This window comes from Thamnophis sirtalis, unplaced genomic scaffold, assembly GCF_051295495.1.
Source record: "Thamnophis sirtalis isolate CommonGarterSnake01/CBP01778 unplaced genomic scaffold, rThaSir2_p1.2 scaffold_1, whole genome shotgun sequence".
Lineage (NCBI taxonomy): Eukaryota > Metazoa > Chordata > Lepidosauria > Squamata > Natricidae > Thamnophis > Thamnophis sirtalis.
This window is the reverse complement of record NW_028261381.1, coordinates 48,556,206-48,577,476: the sequence shown is the minus strand read 5'-3', so window position 1 is coordinate 48,577,476 and position 21,271 is coordinate 48,556,206. Positions and strand designations below refer to the sequence as shown.

Sequence of the window (21,271 nt, the reverse complement as noted above, 5' to 3'; positions counted from 1 at the left end):
ACAAAGACCTACATTCTTAAGTTTCTCAGAAATCTCTCTTGCTGAATTATGAATTATTAGTTCAATGAAATAAATACCTGGATTTTCTATAACGTGCTTACTTCTCTCTCTTTCTTTATATCAACAAATACCCTGCCTGAATTCAGACAAAATGAAAGCAAAGGCCAGTACAGTTAGACCTTGACTTACAACAGTTTGTTCAGTGACGTTTTTCATAATTATGACCTTGGCTGCATCTCCATGATCATGTGATCGAAATTCAGATGCTTGGCAAGTGATTCATATTTATGACTTTTGCTGTGTCCTAGGATCATTTGATCCCTTTTGCGAATTTCTGACAAGCAAAGTTAATGGGGACACCAAATTCACTTAACAAACCAGGTTAGTAACTTATGAACTGCAGTATTTCACTTAACAACTGTGGCAAGAAAAATAATCAAGTTTGGAAAAACTCACTTAACAAATGTCTCACTTAACAACATAAATTTTGGGCTCAATTGAGGTTGTAATTATGCTAGCACTTAAAGCCCCAATTATGGAAGGAAGCTAACTGCTTCCATCATCTGTCAATTGGCTCGTCACAAGAGTCCATCACGACAGAAACCCAATATTTTTACTGTTGCCTTTGTTATATTTGTGTTTTATTTGTGCTGATAAATAAACACACACACACACATACATACAAAAAAAACCATACCTCTCAGTTTATACTGTTCTCCACTGGCAGCATTCACTGTAAAAGTATGAGAATCTTCATCACTAGGAGATATCACAGCTCCAGCCAGCTGCAAGGTACCTCTAGGTTTCTGGTTTCTGGACTGTTCATTCACAAAATACTCTAGGAGGCCAGCTTCATTGTTTAAGACAAAATACCTGTAAATGGTGAGAGAAAAGCAAATTCCAAAATCCCACTTTTTCAAACTTCCAAATTTGAGCCCTTTTAAGTTAATATGCCCACATACAGATCTCAATCCAAGAGACTGCAATCCTTTCCTACTAGCGACTATCTGCAGACAGGTTTTGAAAAGGCTGAATGCTTCGATGTGAGCTGGAAGCTGAACAGTGAAAGGCTGCAGTTCCTTTGGAAGAACCCATGTTATCCAGCTGGTTAGTGACATTACTGCACAATTCAGAGAGAGGAAGGGTGCTTGCTGTTTGTCCAGTGTTAGAGCAATACCATTGCAAAAATTATAACCTAGGCTTCCGACGGTGACGTCATTGTGCTTAGAGCGGGGTAAGGGAGCTCTCCTAACCCCTAACTCTAACCTCTTCATGTGGGCTCTTTTTTGGAGCACTGCTGATCCCGAAGAGATCAGCAGATCAAAGGGGATACTCTGTAGATGCTGGAGTGATAAGGCAAATCCCCTGTGGATAGGAGAAACCCCTAAACGGGTGAAGAAATATCCTACCTTTTGGTTAGGACCTTAGCAATGGCATAGGAGGAAGAGCAGAGATAGAAACAGTTGAAATCGGATGCTTGTTATTATTGCTGACAATCCAGAGAGGAGAGCAATGCGAAACTGGCAGAGAGAGTGAGCTGGAAGAAGAAGTAGCTGGGAGAGAGGCTGTTTTTACAGTACAATTTTGCCGAGAAGAAGCGGAGCAGAGACGCTGTGTTAGAACGGACAGGAAGGGAGAGCTGGAAGAGCCTAAAGATCAGCCACAGTAAGAATGAAAACCCGACGACTTCTAGGGGGAGGGGCTTGTTGGTGGGAGCTGGTTGTTACAACTCCCGAATCCTGGTCGCGTTTATCTGTCGGATGAGCAATCCATCAGCCATCTGACAGCTTGTTTACCTTTTCTTCGGGCCAAGAAGATAAGGTGAGCTATTGTGCCGGGCAACGTGCCAACCAACTCTCACAGATCATTTCTGGGAGGGGGGGGAAGGCCAGCCAAGGGCAGAATTGTCTCCGTGCCAGGAATTCCTGCTGCAATCTGCAGCGCAAAGCAAACCCCCCATCCTCAGAACAAAATTTGATTTATTGAATCCAAGACAAGCGGACACTGTACACGTGAACTTTTAATTGTTTGTATTAATCCTTAGCTTCATTTTTACAAGAACTCCTTCTGATATCTTACCTGCTAAAGAGACATTCAAAATGGCGCCGAGCAGCTTCGTAACACTGTTTGAGCTTTGAATTTCTACGGAGTTTAAAACTTCAAAGGAAAGGAGTGACTTAATACTAAATTAAGCAGCAGCTGCACAATTGGTCAGCAGAGACTTATTAATTGGCTGAAGAAGATTAAAACTTGGAATGGCTTCTAAGCATAATCCTATCGAAAAGGTCGCCCTCCTGCTCCAAAAAGTGCTAGCAGTTCGCCAGCTCCTGGCACGAAACTACAGTCATTACTTCCTCCCCCCACAGGGGAGCAATTAACTAAAGAATTTTTTCAGAAGGAACTGGCTGAAGCATTTAAAAATCATGTAGTTACGATGGAAACAAAACTTAAGGAGGAGTTATCCGTTGCTCATAAAGAACTGTCTGATAAACTTGAGACCTGGGTTCAGAAGATCAGGGATGATATGTTGGGGGTTGTTAATTCATTGACAGAATATGTCTTGGGAATGGAAGACAGATTAGAAGATCTTAATGATGCTAATATTAATTTGGTATCGAAAATGGATGTGGTGCAACAAAAAGTCGAAAATGCTGAAAAAGAAGTTTTATAGAAAACTTCATGCCAAATTAATACAGTGGGATATTGCATATTACTGGGTGACTGGAACGGTGTTATGGACACTAAGAAAGATAAGAAGGTTTCTCGTCCAAATACTCAAATGCGAGCGAAACTACCTAAGTCCTTTTTCGATATGATGGATGATTTTGAACTGAGAGATATTTGGCGAGAAAGAAATGCAGAAGAATATAACCTTAAAACCAGGAGATATAAAGATTAAAGAAGCAATTACCTTATTAAAAGACCAATTTAATATGTTGATCTCAGACCAAGTAGCCACTAGTCTGTTATATGCAAAACATAATACTTTTTGTAATGCAAATAAATCTGGCAGATGGTTAGCATATCAGTTTAGGAAAAAACAAAAACTTCGTAACATAGCCAAATTGCACTATAGAGGGAAAGAAGTGTTTCAACAGGGTGAGATTCAAAAGGTCTTCCGTGAATACTTTGTAGTGTTGTACAAGGGTGACAAAATTAATGGTCTAGATATAGAGATACTTGGAAAAAGAAAAAATACCCATAGTTAAAGAAGAGCAGAGACAAAGATTGAATCAACCAATAACTTTGGGGGAAATTTTACAGGTAATTAAGCAGTTAAAGGCAGGGAAGGCACCCGGTACAGATGGATTGACAGCGGCTTACTATAAAAATTTACAAGTAGAAATGGTAGAACCTCTTAAAGAATTATTTAATAAGATTCAAACGGAAGGTAAGGGACCCCCATCTTGGAAGACAGCTTTCATATCCCTGATACCTAAAGAAGACCATGATATTACCCAACCAAAAAACTACAGACCTATTTCACTACTTAATGTAGATTATAAAATCTTTATTAAAATACTAGCAAATAGATTAATGTTGGTTATTCAACAATTGATTCATAATGATCAAACAGGTTTTATTCAAGGGAGACAAATGAGAAGTAACGTAAGATTAATCGTTAATGCACTAGAATATTTGGGAAAGAATAACCAAATTCCTGCCACGCTCATATTTCTGGATGCTGAGAAAGCCTTTGATTGAGTTAATTGGCAATTCCTGTTGAAAACACTGCAAAAAATGCAAATAGGAGAACGTTTCTTACACTCAATTAAAGCAATATATCAACAGCAAACAGTTCAAATTATAGTTAATGGAAGTTTAACAGATTCTTTTAAAATTGAAAAAGGTACAAGACAGGGTTGTCCCTTGTCCCGATTACTGTTTATTATAACTTTGGAAATATTGTTGAATAAAATACAGGGCTTGGAGGGTTTAAAGGGAATTAAGATTAGGCAGCAAGAATATAGAGTGCCTGCTTTTGCAGATGATCTGGTTATAATATTAACCCAACCGCAGGAAACTAGTATGATTTTAATGAATATGATTAACCAATATGGTCAAATGTCAGGATTTAAAATAAAGCTAGGGAAAACAAAAATATTAGCTACAAATATGAATACTAAACAAAAGAAAGAACTAGAAGGAATGATAGGATGTGAAATAGTTAAAAAGGTCAAATAGTTAAAAAGGTCAAATATTTATATAAGTATAATTATGAACCACTTTGGCATAGTATACAGACAGAGATGAAAAAATGGGAAAAGTTACAGTTATCCTTGCTGGGAAGAATAGCAGCAGTGAAAATGAATATTTTACCTAAACTTTTATTTCTTTTCCAAATGCTACCTATACTTAAAAAAGATGTGAACCTGTTAGAATGGCAGAAGGGTATTAATAAATTTGTATGGGCAAGAAAGGTGATATCAAGGAAGGTTAATAGTTGAATTGTTGCTGAATATTGGATTATATAATTATTTATATTATTGATATTACTGATAAAGTATAAACAAGGTAAAAGTTATAGCCAATTGTGGGCAAGGACAAATAGGGGGTTAAAAATGGCAACCTCAGTAAAACTAGGGAAAAAGACCATACCCAATGTGAGTTCAACAACACCCCCCTCCTTAAATCAAAGTATGTGGGGGTTGGAGAAAGCTGAAAAGATGGCAGAATCAGCGGGACCAGCACCAACGATGCAGAACATGCAATCGATGCTCCAATTGATACAGGAGACTTTGGCAAAAAGCCAAGAAGAGTCAAGGAAGAATCATAAAGAATTAAAAAATACAATGGGAGAATTGACAGGAACGATCAAGAATGTAGATGATAAAGTCAAAAAGATACAGAATGCCTTAGCAATCAATGAACAGAAAATTCAATGTGTGGAAGAAAAAATACAACATTCAAATCAGAAGATGGGAAAGATGGAAATATAGACAACTTAATAAGGAATTAGAATTATCAATAATCCGACTTGAAAACGAAAAAGCGGCATTCTACCTACCAAGATTTAAAAACATACCGGAAGAGAAGGAGGAAGACCTGAAAGATAAAATGATTAATACCCTCACTGAATTTCTGCAAAAAAAAAAGAACAGGAAGTGAGAGGGAATATTGATGAGGCTTACAGGGTGAATACTAACTACGCAAGAAGAAATAGACTCCCGAGAGAAGTGCATGTAAGATTCGCTAAGAAAACTGCCAGAGATGAAGTGTACAAAAAAACTAGAGAAGAGACGATTATACTACAGGGAAAAGAGCTGACCACGCTTAAACAGATCTCACAGAGAATTCGGGAACAACGTAGGCAATACCAATTTTTAACAAACGAGTTAAATAACAATAGAATAATGTACAGATGGTTGGTACCAGAAGGGGTTCTGGTATCTTGGCAAGGAAAAAGATATAAGATAGAGAATTTAGAAGAAGCACACAAATTCTACGAAGAACACTGCAATAGGGAAGGAGAACAAGGAAGCAAAGAGGAACTAGAATGCAGAGGTCAAGAGGAAGAAACATTAGAAGACAGCGGAAGAAGGAGGAGAGAAGAACAGAGGCAAGAAAGAGAGAGAGCAGAGAAGGAAGGCGCGAGAGGGAAAAGTCAGATACAAACTAGAAGTAAAAGAAACAATCTCAGCTAAAAATGGATCAAGAAATAACAATTATGGCGATAAACTTGAATGGACTGAACGCACTAAAAAAAAAAGAGCCCAGATGTTTAATATTCTTAAGAAATTGAAAGTAGACCAGATATGGGTTAATTGGTATAGATGGATGGAGCAAAGAAATAAAAAGCAATGGTAAACAATACATTCCAAATTATACCTTATAACCTTTTAAATGGAATAATAATATAAGAATGGCAAAGAAAAAGAATAACTATGGGAATGTATACCTATAACTGTATGTAAGAGAATAAATGGCAGTAAAAATATAAAGCACAATATAGGTAAATAATACTTGATCATAAGTAGCTAAGTATAAATAAATAAAGAAATGTATATAAAAATGGATAATGAATAACAAGATTATGAACGCAAGATAGAAATGTATCGAAGGGAAAACACTAACTGCAAAGAAACCGATTCGGAAGTGCTGTATGATATACGATGGAACTTATTGTTCCTATGTTGTTTTTAAGTTATGTGTTTATTTTTGTTGATGTCTTTATGTGTATTAAAAAAAAATTTAAAAAAATTATAACCTAAACCAGTGTTTTTTTAGCCTGTCAATTTTAAGATGGGTGGACTTCAACTCCCAGAATTTCCCCAGATAGGTTGGGAAATGGGGAATTATGGGAGTTGAAGTCCACACCTCTTAAAGTTGACAGGTTCAAAAAACATTGAATTGATCTAAACAGAAATCATACACAGCCTGGATCTTGACTTAATTCCTTCTTGGAGGAACTTAACTCATTCTGAATTTATTTATTGTTTAGAGAGAGTGAGTGGAAGTATGGAATATATTTTATAGGCAAAGGTAATTAATTTTTAGCTATTTCTGCCTCTCAGCCATTTGTGCCCAATGACATTTTTGCCTGAATATGGGGAAATAATCTGTGAAAGGTGGCATTGGGAACTGTACAGGGAAGGGACTGAATGAGAAAAAGGCGTCTTCCACCATTCCTTCATCTTCCACTGGAGGATGGAAAAATGTGGACTCAGCCTTTGGGATTAAGCAGGTGAGTTTTCTGTTTTCTGCAATGTTTGCATAATACCCCTGGAAGCAAATGATGAAGCAATACATCAAAACTAACCAAAGACATTGTAAGACAACTCTCAAAAATGAACCCAAAGATGAAAATATTTGGAATATATAAAAAACATTAAAATGGCCTGTAAGGAAAAATGAGCCTGGATTCAGTTTTGAAGCTTTTATTATTACTGAGGCCTCTGCTGAAAGACTACAAAAATCCATAAAGCTGAAAAGCATGGTGTGGCTTGCCATTGAGACTCATCAGCCAGACCAAAGCAATGTTCCTGGGTAAATGGCCGGCTGAAGCTAGGAAGTTTTAGTAGAGGAGCCTTATACTTTGGTACAAGCAAGAAAGCTTTCCTAACACATACAGGAAAAAATCATACATATATTTATCAAATCTATATGTTGGCTGACCCGAAAGGCTGTGTACATGTTCAGAGGCTTTTCATCTTTTCATTTCTTAAATAGGATTTTGCACATTGTCAGAGATTTTTATCCTTAGATTGAAATAAACAGAAGAAGTTGGACCTACAGACATCATAAGGAACCAGGAGTCAGGGCTACTAATATAGCCCTATTTCTTAGCTGAGGTTTTTAAATAACAAAGAAGCAATGAAGACACCAATAAGTAGCAATAGCACTTAAGGCTTATATTTACAGCCCTCTCTAAGCGGTTTACAGAGTCAGCATATTGCCCTCAACAATCTGGAGCCTCATTTTACTCACTTTGGAAAGAAGGAAGGCTGAGTCAAGATTGAGCCTGGTGAGATTTGAACTGCCAAATTGCAGGCAACCAGCAGTCAGCAGAAGTCATCTGCAGTACTGCACTCTAACCACAGTGCCACCGCAGCTCATAAGTAGAAGTAACATTCCAAACTTTTCCCTAATTTGAGCTAACTTGCAATTGCTGATTGAAAGAAATCCTTATTTTAGTAACAGCGAGCCATACGATATGGCAGATGTATTGGGCAATTTTGACTAGGCAAATGATGTTGTGCTTATTATTGTTGTGATAATGAGACAATATTTTTTAGCTTCAGTGGACAAATGAGAGGACTGACAATGTCACATACTGCTCCAAATAAAACCTATGCTAAGGAAACATGTTTGTGTTATTTAAGACGATTCCATTTTATTACAATGGTAGTGCCTCTAAGATCAAGATAGTTACTACTGCATTAGAAGCTATTGGACACCAAAGATGCAATGGTTTGATATGGGCATAGTTTAATCACTGCAGAACCAATTGTAAACGAGTCTCCGTAGCTCAACAAGACTATGCAAGTCCTGAGATTTCAAAGCGTAGCTCCTAGACTGAAGAATCAATTTACATTGCAAATATCAGGAACAGGTGGAATATGGATCCCTAATGTTTTACAAACCGAACTCAAAGTATGGACCAATAGACTGAAGGAAAAACATGATTTTTTTTTCTTGTTTAAGGCCATGCTTCAGAGCGTATTTCAAAGAGAATAAGCATTCCCAGGATAATGTTATATCATAACAATTTTTATTGCAGAAGGAAAGACAGAGGAGGAAGATAAGCAAGAGCAAAAACATAGCTTTTGCAAACTTTGAAAAACTCAAGTGTTCGGATCTTATTTTCAAATTCACACAAATATTAACTAGAAAAAAGACAGTTGTAACTGTGTCACACCAAGACTGCAAATTCCTACACACAGTCCTACATATTAGGAATTAAACTATAGAACAAAACCATGAAACCATGTTTCTGAATAAATGTGCAGCAGATCAATTTTTATTGTAATTATACTTTCAGAAATCTCAAAATATGAGCTCCAATCTTTTAGAATCTTGTTAATATTATGTCTAATCAAACGTCAATATTGCATTCAAAATCATCTTTCTGTTGCTTATAATAGCAGCTGTGCTATACCCTCCATTTTCAAATATATTTCATAGCTGTATTTTTCTTTGCATTATCTCTTGAAGGGTAAAATACACAAAGTCGTCTAGTTCAATTAAAAATTTACCATTCAGGAAATCAAATACATGCACTAAAACAAAAGATTAATGCTAGAACAATTCTGCATTCACATATTATTTTCTAAAACAATCAGAATATTATTAACAATTACTGCCTCATGAATAAAGCTATTCCATCTGAAATAGTTTTGGAAAATCGAACTTACCGGTACTGCCAGCCTGTTACAAGATTTGTATATTTCATTAAATAGCCAGAAATGTTTTCCATGTGATCACTGTGGCAAATATAAGAACAGAGTTCATCAGCTATAGGCAAATAACAACAATTGAAATATCTCACATAGATGTTGCGTAATTTCATATTTGCTAGAGTAATACAAGACTTCGTAACTCAGCACAAATGTCTAACGACTTTTAAAACAGAAATTCCTGCAAGCTCTTGCTCCTTGTTTGTCTTTGCAGAAATGATTTAGAACTGAGATGCTTTAAATAATCTACCAATCTGAAAACTGGGACCCACATTACTGATGCATAAACTACTGGAATCAGTAATAAATTATGGGACACCTCTTGTTTATAAAGCTTCAATATTAAAGATTAAATTACTAAATACCCTTCAGCTTTCTAACCTCAAGGAAAGGTTTTTGGGCTCTTTAAGTATTATTCATTATGAAAATGGAAGTTGATTAAGGTTAAAAGAATACCTTTAAAATTGAACTATACAAATAAATCACTGGCCACTATTAATTAAGGAAAAGTACATTTAAAATTTTGAAACGATACACACTTTTTGGACTCCTAAGTATCTATCATAATTCATTAACATCATTGAAGAATTTTATTTTGCTTTGTGTGCCACATCTAGCTTTTCTTGGGATACCAATCTGTTTTTTAATATGAAAAAGCCCTTAGTTTTAAAGCATTTAATGCAAAAAAAAAATTCCAGTTTTCAATCACCTTTATTTATTTCCAAAAACGTCTTTTCCATCATCAATAAAAAATAAAAATAGTGTCTCGCTTTGTGTATGGCCACTTAAATAGAAATTAAGCAGAACTACAGGAAAATATAGTAAGAAAAAATATATTAAGCAATACATAGTGAGGACATTTATGCACCTGTGCTTTATACGGTAACTGTTACACTTCCCCTTTAAAGCCATTTTATAAATGTGCGAATTCTCCCTACCGAACAAATTTCCAAATGCAACCAGCAGCCAAAACGAGTAACTAAAATAGGTACCAATAACTGGCATTTATTATGTTACTTAGTTTGGGTAATGAAACGTCTGCAAGAAAACAACCAAGCTCAGAGAACACCAAGGACCCCTCACTAAAATATGTGCATCACAGAGCAGACCTACTCCATATTATGTATGTCCTCTTATATGATGGATGCACAGCATCCATCTTTCCACTGTTTCATAGAAATTAAATTAAAGTCTCCCTCAAACAAAGTTTGTCCCCTTCTGGATAGCAATAGAGAAGTGGTTTGCCATTCTAGTTCAAAGTCAGTTAGATGCTGCCATCTAGTGGAATAGCAATTATTAACAATCACAAGGAGCCATCAACAAGCGGAAGGAAAGATAGGTGTCCCTGAAAATTTTTCACACACACTTCAAAATGCATAAAATTAATTTTTGTCCAGTAGACCACAAAGAACAAATATTTCTGCATCACATTCAAGAAGCTTTACAGGCAGCAGAGCATTCCTCTAGGAAATTGAGGGCATGACTACATTTTTAAGTTCCACAAGTAGAATTTGGGGCCTTACATAAAGAGGGGATTTCAAAGAATTAAAGCCAATCCCAGAAATCACTTAAGCCCCTTATTAGTTCATAACAGATTAGCACTCCTAGTAGAGCTATACCTGAAGGAAATCAGAAGCTACAAATGAGTCTTGCAAATCTGAATTATCATTATTTCCTGCTCTAAGTAAAGTACCTTAAATGGTCAAAGAAACTATTCCAGCCAAGAGGTTTATTCATGTCACCAAATCTAGATATCAACAGTGAATTATATAAAATCGTTTTAAAGTTTAATAAATAGCTATGAATGGAGATACCGTATTTTACCAAACTTTTCAAGAAAATAAATCAATACAATTGGAAACTGGCCTCCTAAATAAGCAACTGCAGTAATTACCTGAAAATGCCTGCTAAATATCAATTTAACCTATTTTTCATTCAGAAGTCTATGTCACAGACCTGTCTCGGAATAATGTACAATGTACGTGAATAACTGAAAGGCATGAAAGGATTCAGAAATATGACTCATTTTAAGTTACTTAATAATGAAGAAATACATCAAACCTTTCTTGAATAACCCAAATGATAGAATCCAGATACCTATGATTGTTCTCCAAGGTGGCAGTAGGAGCCTCTTTGTCACAATTTCTGAAAGCATATCTGAAACTATATATTTATTTTTGGTTATCTTCTCCCCATATACAACATCTTTTTACCTAATAATGTCTTTGAATTCACCGATTGATTGTTGATTGTGCACCTATTCTATTTTCAGACCAAAATAATTCATGTGGAAAGTGAGAAATGTATGAATGATGAAGAAGACCAAATTAATTGCCTATGCTCAGTAGAATGAAAGTGATATATTTATGTATCATAAATCTGGAAGCAGGTGATAATGTATTTGTGGCAGAAAACTATGGAAGAATTAGGAAGGAGGAGCTGCTCTGATTTTTTTTTTCTCCATAGAATAATCCTGAGATGAAACCAAATTTTGCCTGCTGCAGGAATAATTTAATGTCAGTAGTGTAAACAATTTTAAGAAATTATGCTTTTAAAACTTTTGTGGTCATGAAACAAACTCCTTGGCTGAAATCTGAATTTTGGTTCAAAATCATTTCTTATGTCAAAGCTCATTCGTACCAGTACTGACATCAGGGCTGAAAAACTGTAAAAATGATACTGCATTTGCTAATGTACACAGTTAATTCCATTTAAACACATAAATGGCTTTCATAATCAGCTATGCAGGACTTTCACTTAATTAAAGTCCTACACAGAATCCTCCACAGAAGACAAAGAGCCACTTCTACAGACTCAAATGTGATTAAATTCAAATCCTGATTAAAATACAGTAGAATTAGTTTCAGAGGCTAATTTATTTATTTATATGTACACCCACCATAAACATCCTGACTCTGGGTGGCTTACAATATCCAAAATAACTAAAAACAAACACTGCAATTTAAATGAAAGCACCTTTAATTGGCAAGTAATTGGCAAGCAGGAACCTGCAAGTGTTAAGCCTCCTAGGGACATCATCCCAGCAGCCTCAGTACCCAAAGAAACCTCCAGATTGTTAATGTTTTAGTAATGCCAACAGATTTGAGCCCACACATTTGGAGGGAGGGGATCATTCCAGAGGGCAGGCCCCACCACAAAAAGAGGCAATCACTGTCTTTGAATTTCAATTATTTCTGTAGAATGCAAAGAATTCTTATTTCAGGGGAATCAAATTATTCAGTATTTTATCATACATTTTATAAACAATTATTTTTGTTCACTGAATGCTTAATTCCTTTGATGTCTCCTGTATTATATGAGCCATGGAGGTACAGAGCTAAAATTAGATTTTCCCAAAAAAATACCCTGTTAAGAATAACACCCAAATAATTACAGAAGCATTTCAACCAATAAATTGTCAGAACTGAAATCTAATGAAACTAGAGGAGGAAGGACCTCATTGATTGGCAGCTTTCCTGTTGATGTCACAATGCATCCTACTAACCAACTATAAGCTAATTTCAGAGAAGTAGCACAGAAAAATTAGCAGAACTGGAAAGAAGAGCCAGCAGAGAGGATTCAACCATGTTGCCTCAACACAAAACAACCAGGTGAGTATTCTTAAAGAGGAAGAAAAGAAGAACCTCCATATAGTAATATTGTGGCACAGGCTACCAGGAACTTGTATCTATCTAAAGTCTTAAACTCTTCATCATAAAAGTTGGATCATACTTAAGATCATTATCATAGTTTTTATTTCTGTTATCAGCTGATCTACTTGCAAATAGGAAGCTGATCTAAAGGTTGTAAAATTTTATGCAGTGTATAAATAGGATAGCATTTTATTCCTTAATCTAGAGCCGAGGTGGCGCAGTGGTTAGGGTGCAGTATTGCAGGCCACTTCAGGTGAGTGCTATCTGCAGTTCAGCGGTTCTAATCTCACTGGCTCAAGGTTGACTCAGCCTTCCATCCTTCCGAGGTGGGTGAAATGAGGACCCAGACTGTGGGGGGGGGGGCAATATGCTGACTCTGTAAACCGCTTAGAGAGGGCTGAAAGCCCTATGAAGCGGTATATAAGTCTAACTGCTATTGCTATTGCTATGTCCTTCAAATATTCTGAGTTAGAATGCTTATCATTCCTTGGCACTGTCAATTTTGCTTTGGCTGACAGGAGTTGTAGCTCCATCAGACAGCGTGCCCAGTCTTATCCTGGAAAGGAATGTAGAGATAACCTTGGTGATGGAATGTATAAGCCTGCCTTGATTCGGATATAAAATGGGGCACCTAAAACTCTGACAAGCTTTAAAGATTCTTGTTATAACCTGCAATAAAAATGTAGCAGTTGATTCCTGGAATCCTTGCAGTGCTTAGGATTTCCTGACCTTGTCTACTTCAAAAGGGTAACATCCATTTGGAAAGCCTCTCAAAGTTTTTATCTTACACCAATCAGAATCAAAATGGGGTCATTTTGAGTCTCTCCCCCCCCCCCCATGCTCTCCACTTTCCTCAGACTGAATTACCATTTCTCAAGCCTTAATGGCTCATCCATTCCTTTATCAAAGTCATATCTACATTCCTTTGCATTCCTATACCAACTTCTATTGCCCAAATAAATCAGAAATACAATGATGCTATATTAATATTTGGAAAATGAAATATCTCCAAAAATAATCACGGAAACAAATAAAGATAATAATTTGCAGAGATGAGATCTGACAGGAGCTTTTCTGAATCAACATTGGAACACAGCACGGTACACAGGGTAAATTGTACAAATAAAAAAAGCAGACGTGGAGAAAGTCTAGCTATTTTTAAAAGCATAAAAGAAAGAAAGTTATCGCAAATTATATATACAAATCACCTTACTCATCAAAAGATCAAAAGCTCTCAATTTAATGGATTCTTTGGCAAAACTTCAAAAGTTCAATCTGCATCAGTCCAGTTATTAATACATGCACAATCCTATGCACTGGGTAACAACATAACAATGTGTACACAGTGCCCTGCAGGATTTGACCCCCCCCGGGCCCATCTAGTCTAACACATTTCACAGTGACCAACCAACTGCAGAAGGAAGCCACCGAGTATCCCAGCAAATGGATTCAGAAGCAATCACATTCCCATCATGATTTCCATGACTTGGTCAAACCAGTTTCTGAAGCTAGACAAAAGCTTTTTGAAAGTAATCATCTAATGTGGGGGTTGGCAACAGAAATAGAAAAAACATGAGAGGGAGAGAAAGAGAAATGAGGAGAAAAGGGGAGAAAAAGAGAGAGAGAGAGAAATGGGAAAATGATAGAGGGGGACAATGGAAGAGAGGAAAAAGAGAAACAAATGAGAGAGGGGGAAGAGGGAGAAAAATGAGACAGCTGCAGGGAGAGAATGAGTGAAGGAAATAAAAGAGAGAAGGGGAAAGGGAGGAAGGAAGGAAGGAAGGAAGGGAAAAAGAAAAAAAGGGGGAAAGAGAAGAACAGAAATAAGAGGGAAGGAAGGAGGGGGAGAGACCCATTTCCCACAGAAAAAACAGGAGCTGCAAAACCTGGGTAGGCGTGGCTGCGGGGGGGGGGGGAGGTTCATGTGACTGGATGAGAGTGACATTGAGTTGGCCACAGCCACCCAGGTTTTGTTGCTCCCGGTGTTTTCTTTTCTGTGGAAAATGGGCCCAAATGGCTCTTTTGAGTGTTTAAGATTGCAGGCCGCTGATCTAATGGTAGCAAATTCTAAACCTGAATTATAAATTGTCTAAAAAAAAAGAGTTAGCCTTTGGTTCTAATATTTTGGAAAAAGAAAAAAAAGCTTCTCTTTGTTCATTTTATACACTACATGCTAATTTTGTACACTTGAATCCTACCTCCTTTCATTCTCTTTCTTTTTAGACTAAACACCCCAATTGTCATAAGCATTCCTGATTAGAAGCTGCTATAACCCCACAATCCTCTTTGCCCTCCTCTGAAACTTGTCCAACTCCACTATCTCTTTTTTGAGCTGCATTGACCAGAACAGTACATTATATTCCAGATGTGGCCACATTATTGATTTATATAAGGGAATTACGATAATGGCATCTCTATTTCCAATACAGTTTCTTATTATGCCTAACATTCTATTGGCCTTTTTTTTACAGTGGATGCACACTTTATTGGCACCTTTATCAAACTGTTCACCATTACTCCAACATCTCTTTCCTCATCAGTCGCTGCTTGCTCTGACCCCATTAATTTGTATGAGTAGTTAGGATATTTGGGAAGTACATGCATCTCTTTGTATTTGCTCATCGAGAACAACTTCTACCATTTTGACTTGTACTACCCCCTAATATGCGGAGATCTCTCTGAAGCTCTTCTCAGTCCCTCTTTTGTTTTTACCGCTTTGAACAATTGAATGTCTTCAGTAAGCTTGGTTATTCAACTAGTCATCTCCAACTCCAGATCATTTATCAATATGTTAAAAAACACTCACCCTGTGACGGAATCCCCTGCTAGTTAGATCCCTCCAGTGTGAGAAATGTCCATTTAGCAAGAGCACTTAGCCTTATACACCACTTCACGGTGCTTCACAGCCCTTTCTAAGTGGTTTACAGAGTCAGCTCCCCAACAATCTGGGTCCTCATTTTACCCACTTTGGAAGGATGGAAGGCTGAATCAACCATGAGCCGGTGACAATCGAACTGCCAAACTGCAGTCAGCCGGCAGTCAGAAGTAGCTCGCAATACTGCTTTCTAACTACTGTGCCACCACGGCTCATTTACAGATAGTCCTCAATTTACAACCATTTCTTTAGTGACTGTTCAAACAGCACTGAGAGAAGTGACTTATGACCATTTTTCACACTTACAACCATTGCAGCATCCCTGTGATCACATGATCAAAATTTGGACACTTGGCAACTGGCATATATTTATGACAGTTGCAGTGTCCCGGGACTACGTGATCACCTTTTGCAACCTTCTGACCAGCAAAGTTGATGGGGAAGCTAAATTCACTTTACAACCGTTTTACTAACTTAACAACTACAGCGATTCCCTTAACATCTGTGGCAAGAAAGGTGTCAAAATGGGACGAACACACTTAACAACCATCTCCCTTAGCAATAGAAATGTTGAACTCAATTGTGGATGTGGGGACTACCTGTACACCTATTCATTGTTTGCTATGCTTCAGCCAATTACTTACTCAAAGAGGATCTGCTTTTTATTCCATGGCTGTTAAGTTCACTGAAAAGTATTTGATGAGGGATTTTATCATAGGCTTAAAAAAAAACCACTAATGTGTCTGCCATTATCCACATGTTTATTAATATTCTCCCCTATGTCATTCCTATCTTTCCCACAGTTTGTAACAAGGTGCCCGCTGATTTTCTCAAATCCACCAGGTTTTAGTTATATCCATAATATCTATACCCTTTATGGCGAACCTGTAGCACGCGGAGCCATTTGTTAGGGCATGTGAGGCATTGCTCTGTCAGTTCCAGCATGCATGTGCGCGCTGGCCAGTTGATTTCAGCCTTTTTCGGCCATTTTTTGCCCTCCGGAGGCTTCCCTGATGCGCTCTGGGGTCGCGCGTCTAGCATTATAGGTATGGGCATACCCGTGCATGACACCACCACCCTGCGCTCCCCCTACTTTTGGCACGTAATCCAAAAAAGGTTAGCCATCACTGTCATATATGATTTACAACATTAAAATGCACACACATTTGACAACCTTCTTATGAAGGTTCCAATTTTCTTATTCCTCTAAGGAAGTGTCTATTCCATCTTTCTATTTATTTCTCTGAGACCAAAGAAAACATGCACAGGAGGAAAATAATCCCACCAGGTTTGAATTTACTGTTTGTGATTCCAAAGAAAGACATTTTGTCATAGTCATAGATAATTGCATAACATAAATCTGCAACAATTTTTTAAAAAGATGTACATTCCACTTTATAGAGAACTATTAGAAAAGGAAATGAAAATAAAATGGTATCGTAATGTTGCAGCATAAATAAGTCTATAGTACAGCCCTATTTCCCCATGTCCAATTCTGAAAATCTGATCTGGAAGAAAAAGATTTTGAGGCAAAAAAAGTGGGGAGGGGAATCACACAAAATCCTTCTGTATAAGAATTTAAAGCTCTTTTTTAAAAAATGATTTTAAAGTCTTTCTCTCAAAATCAAAAGACATACAGAAAAGTAGGAAAAAATAACATGGAGACACTAATAAGTACCTAAAGGTTTTTCCATTGTTTGCAATACTGGACAAAATAATGATTCATTTAAAACAAATAAATATTTTTAAACATTTCACCATACATGTTTAACATGGAATTGATAATTTGGGGCTAAAACCTTTTTCAGGTCCTTAGATTAATTCATGAAAAGTAGCTTTATTAACACTTCCCACGTTAAATATATTCATACCTCATTTCGACCCTGAGCTACAAATATTCTCCTTTACTGATGTTCAAATCTAATATTAACTTCCTGATTTACGTTTAGCCTGATTTACTGAATTAGATATGAAATTGCTGGCTTGTCCTCCATTCTATAGTTCATTTTCTTCCACTACTGCTCCCTTCCTCCTCATGGTCCAATCACCCTTGAACACTAAACTGTAGTACAAATACAGCCTCACTGAGATACCTTCCTGCTTATACCAAAACATACCATGTATACTCAAGTCTATGGGCTTTTCATGGCTATGCTTGGAAGACCACACACCAAGGGAAATTGAGCCCCTTCTCTTTCAAGTAGATGCCATTAGGACTCTGGATAGCACAATTTCTTAACTCTTCCTTTCTTACTATGAACAAGGAGAAAAAAAGGAAATTTCTTCACAAACTTTTTATGCCACCACTGGTGATACAATGCTCAGCTAACATACTTAAGGAATACACTTTTTGATTGTGATTATGTTTCACCCAGATCTATTGTACTGCCAATTCCTTTCTTCCTATTATTGAGAATGATCCATAAATTTTGTGAATGGGACTATTGTCCATTTTTCACAACATCAGAATGCACTGCACCTGCATACAACATTTGCCTTTATTCAGTGAAAGAACAATTTAGAAGCCTTTAAAGCAGGTTTGACAGTTTCCCAGAAAATCGCCAGAAAATGCTAGAGGAGAACAATGCAAACCAAAGCTATTGTTGCAGGGCATTCAATGTACTTCCTTCCTCTTCCTCAAAGAGATGAGCTTCAACCAGTCTAACCACGCACCCCTACAGAAATTCGCCTTCCTTCAGTTTTATTATGTATTGCAGGATAAATTTGCAGCTTTGGGAATATTGAGCAATTCTTATCAGGATGCATAGAGCAAAGCAATCCAGTGATTATATTTAAATAATTGTTAGCAATTAAGCAAGATAAAACTTTGTGTAAAATTATGGAATTCAATTGTAATAATGACCGCCAGTCTGGATGGTTTTTAAAAAGGCCCAAACTAGTTAGTTCAGATTAATGAATTCCAATACTAATGGATGTTTATAAGAGGCAGAACACGTACAGCTTGCTATAAAAAAATAATTGTGATTTTCCCAAATGCATTCAGTTGGTCCCTGCATGAGATAATGGGCTAGGCTAGATTAATTGTGGTCTTATTCCACTGTAACATAAAGCTGAATTATTTTAAATATATAAAATTATAAAATGACCAAAATCTCTCAAGTGATTCTTGACACTCTTCCCTGGATACTTTAGAGAAAGTTACATAAGAATCTTGAAATCTTCTCCGTGTTCTAACAAAACTTAACACATAAACATTATTTAATATCCAGATTCCAGAGAAATTGTCTATGCAATGCCATGTCATACAGAAAGAAACCAAAGTTTCTCACTTAAAAGATACATCCTAGATTCTTTCATAAAATAGTTTTGGACATGAAATAAGTCACAGAAAAGCAAACCAGAACAAGCTTTGGCACAATTTATAAATATGACTATAGCTCAAACAAAAGTATCAGAAAACTGAGGGGCGTTAAGAGGGGCGTTAAGATCTTGCCTTTGTCGTGGTCTGATCACTTCCTACTGAGGCTCGACTTTCAGAAACCAATACCCCACTGTAGGGAGGAGGAACCGATTAGGTGGTTCAGCCCCAGGCGCCTGATGGACCCTATGGGATTTCAGACGGCGCTTGGGGAAATGCCTGACGCTCTCGTCCACAGTCCAGCGGAGTCCTTGGTCGCTGCTTGGAATACAGTGGCGGCGGCTCTAAACCGGATTGCGCCTTTACGGCCTCTCCGAGGTAGCGGATCCAGGAGGGCTCCTTGGTTTACCGAGGAACTCCGGGAGATGAAGCGCCAAAAGAGACGCCTAGAGCGCCCCTGGAGGGCCAGTAACTCTGAGTCAGACCGACCACTGATGAGAGCCTATATCAGGACCTATCTCGTGGCAATACAGGTGGCGAAATGTGCGCATTTTGCCGCTCTTATTGCACCCGCTGAATCGCGCCCAGCTGCCCTGTTTAGAATAGCTCGCTCCCTCTTGAAAGGGAGGGATGCGGATGACCCTTTACAGGGTAGTGCTGAGGAATTTGTTCAGTTTCTAACGGATAAAGTTGCTCGGATTCGGACAGATCTGGACTCCAATTGCACAGTACCAGCCGAGGTACCGGGGGAAGGTCTTGAGCGGATTTTATGGAGCGAGTTTCAACTTGTTGCTCCTGAGGAAGTGGACAAGGCCATGGGAGCGGTGAGTGCCTCCACTTGTATACTGGACCCGTGCCCCTCCTGGCTGGTCTCGACCAGCAGAGAGGTGACACGTGGCTGGATCCAGACGATAGTTAACACCTCTCTCTAGGAGGGATCTTTCCCACACCTCCTAAAGGATGCGGTGGTGAGACCCCTCCTGAAGAAGCCTTCTCTGGATCCAGCCATTTTGAGTAACTATCGTCCTGTCTCCAACCTCCCCTTCGTTGGGAAGGTTTTTGAGAAAGTGGTGGCTTTCAACTCCGGTAGTCCTTGGATGAAACCGATTATCTGGACTCCTTTCAGTCTGGTTTCAGGCCTGGTTACAGCACGGAAACTGCTTTGGTCGCGCTGATCGATGATCTCTGGTGAGCCAGGGATAGGGGTTACTCCTCTATCCTTGTGCTTCTTGACCTCTCAGCGGCCTTCGATACCATCGACCATGGTATCCTTCTGCGACGGTTGCGGGAGGTGGGGGTGGGAGGCACCATCCTCCGGTGGTTCTCCTCCTACCTCTCGGGCAGGTCGCAGTCGGTGTTGGTCGGAGAACAGAGATTGACCCCTAGGCCCCTCAATTATGGGGTGCCGCAGTGTTCGGGCCTGTCCCCCCTCCTATTTAACATCTACATGAAGCCGCTGGGTGAGATCATACGATGGCACGGGATCAAATACCACCAGTACGTGGACGATACGCAACTGTATCTGTCCGCCCCGTGCCAACTCAGTGAAGCAGTAGAAGTGATGTGCCAGTGCTTGGAGGCTGTTAGGGTCTGGATGGGAACGAACAAGCTTGCACTCAATCCCGACAAGACTGAGTGGCTATTGATGCTCCCTCCCAAAGATGGTCCAGCTGTTCCATCTCTCAGTCTGGGGGGTGAAATTATATGCCCCTCAGGGTCTGCAAATTTGGGAGTCCTCCTGGATCCACAGCTGATGCTAGAACATCATTTGTCGGCTGTGACCAGGGGGGCCTTTGCCCAGGTTCGCCTGGTGCACCAATTGCGACACTATCTGGATCGGGAGGCCCTTCAGATAGTCACTCACGCCCTCGTCACCTCAAGACTGGATTACTGTAACACGCTCTATATGGGGCTGCCCTTGAAGAGTGTCCAAAGACTTCAGTTAGTCCAGAACGCAGCCACGCGAGCAATTGCGGGTGTACCTAGGTACACCCACGTCACACCTGCACTGCACTGCACTGGCTTCCCATTGGTCTTCGGACACGCTTCAAAGTGCTAGTCGTTACTTTTAAAGCCCTACATGGTATCGGACCTGGCTACTTGAGAGACCACCTCCTGCCAATTATCTCCCTAAGGCCTATAAGATCGCACAGATTAGGCCTCCACCGGATTCCATCTGCTGGTCAATGTCGGCTGGAGACTCCCCGGGGGAGGGTCTTCTCTGTTGCTGCTCCGGCCCTCTGGAATGATCTCCCCATTGAGATCCAGACCCTCACTACCCTTCCGGCCTTCCGCAAAGCGACCAAGACCTGGCTGTTCCGGCAGGCCTGGGGCTGTTGAATCGTCCAGCCCCACCCTTAGTTGTGAATGTTGTGTTTTTTTTAATGTTGTCTTGTTTTTGTATGTCCCTCCCTCCCCCTTTTTTATTGTAAGCCGCCCTGAGTCTCTTTGAGAGTGGGCGGCATACAAATTAAATAAATCAAATCAAATCAAAACTGAGTATGTCATATCTATGAAATTCCATGAA

The 21,271-nt window shown here is 38.7% G+C and overlaps 1 protein-coding gene across 4 annotated transcripts in view; it reads right to left on the bottom strand.

Moving 5' to 3' along the window:
- Positions 1-21,271, bottom strand: part of OSBPL11 (oxysterol binding protein like 11) — a 66,923-nt gene that overhangs the window by 32,732 nt on the left and 12,920 nt on the right. For all 4 annotated transcript variants that reach the window (XM_014053715.2, XM_087711616.1, XM_014053716.2 and 1 more), the window contains exons 2-3: positions 8,856-8,924; positions 698-873 (exon numbers count right to left, since the gene is read on the bottom strand). In XM_014053715.2, the coding sequence (XP_013909190.2) occupies positions 698-873; positions 8,856-8,924 (245 nt within the window). The remainder of the gene's footprint in view (positions 1-697; positions 874-8,855; positions 8,925-21,271) is intronic.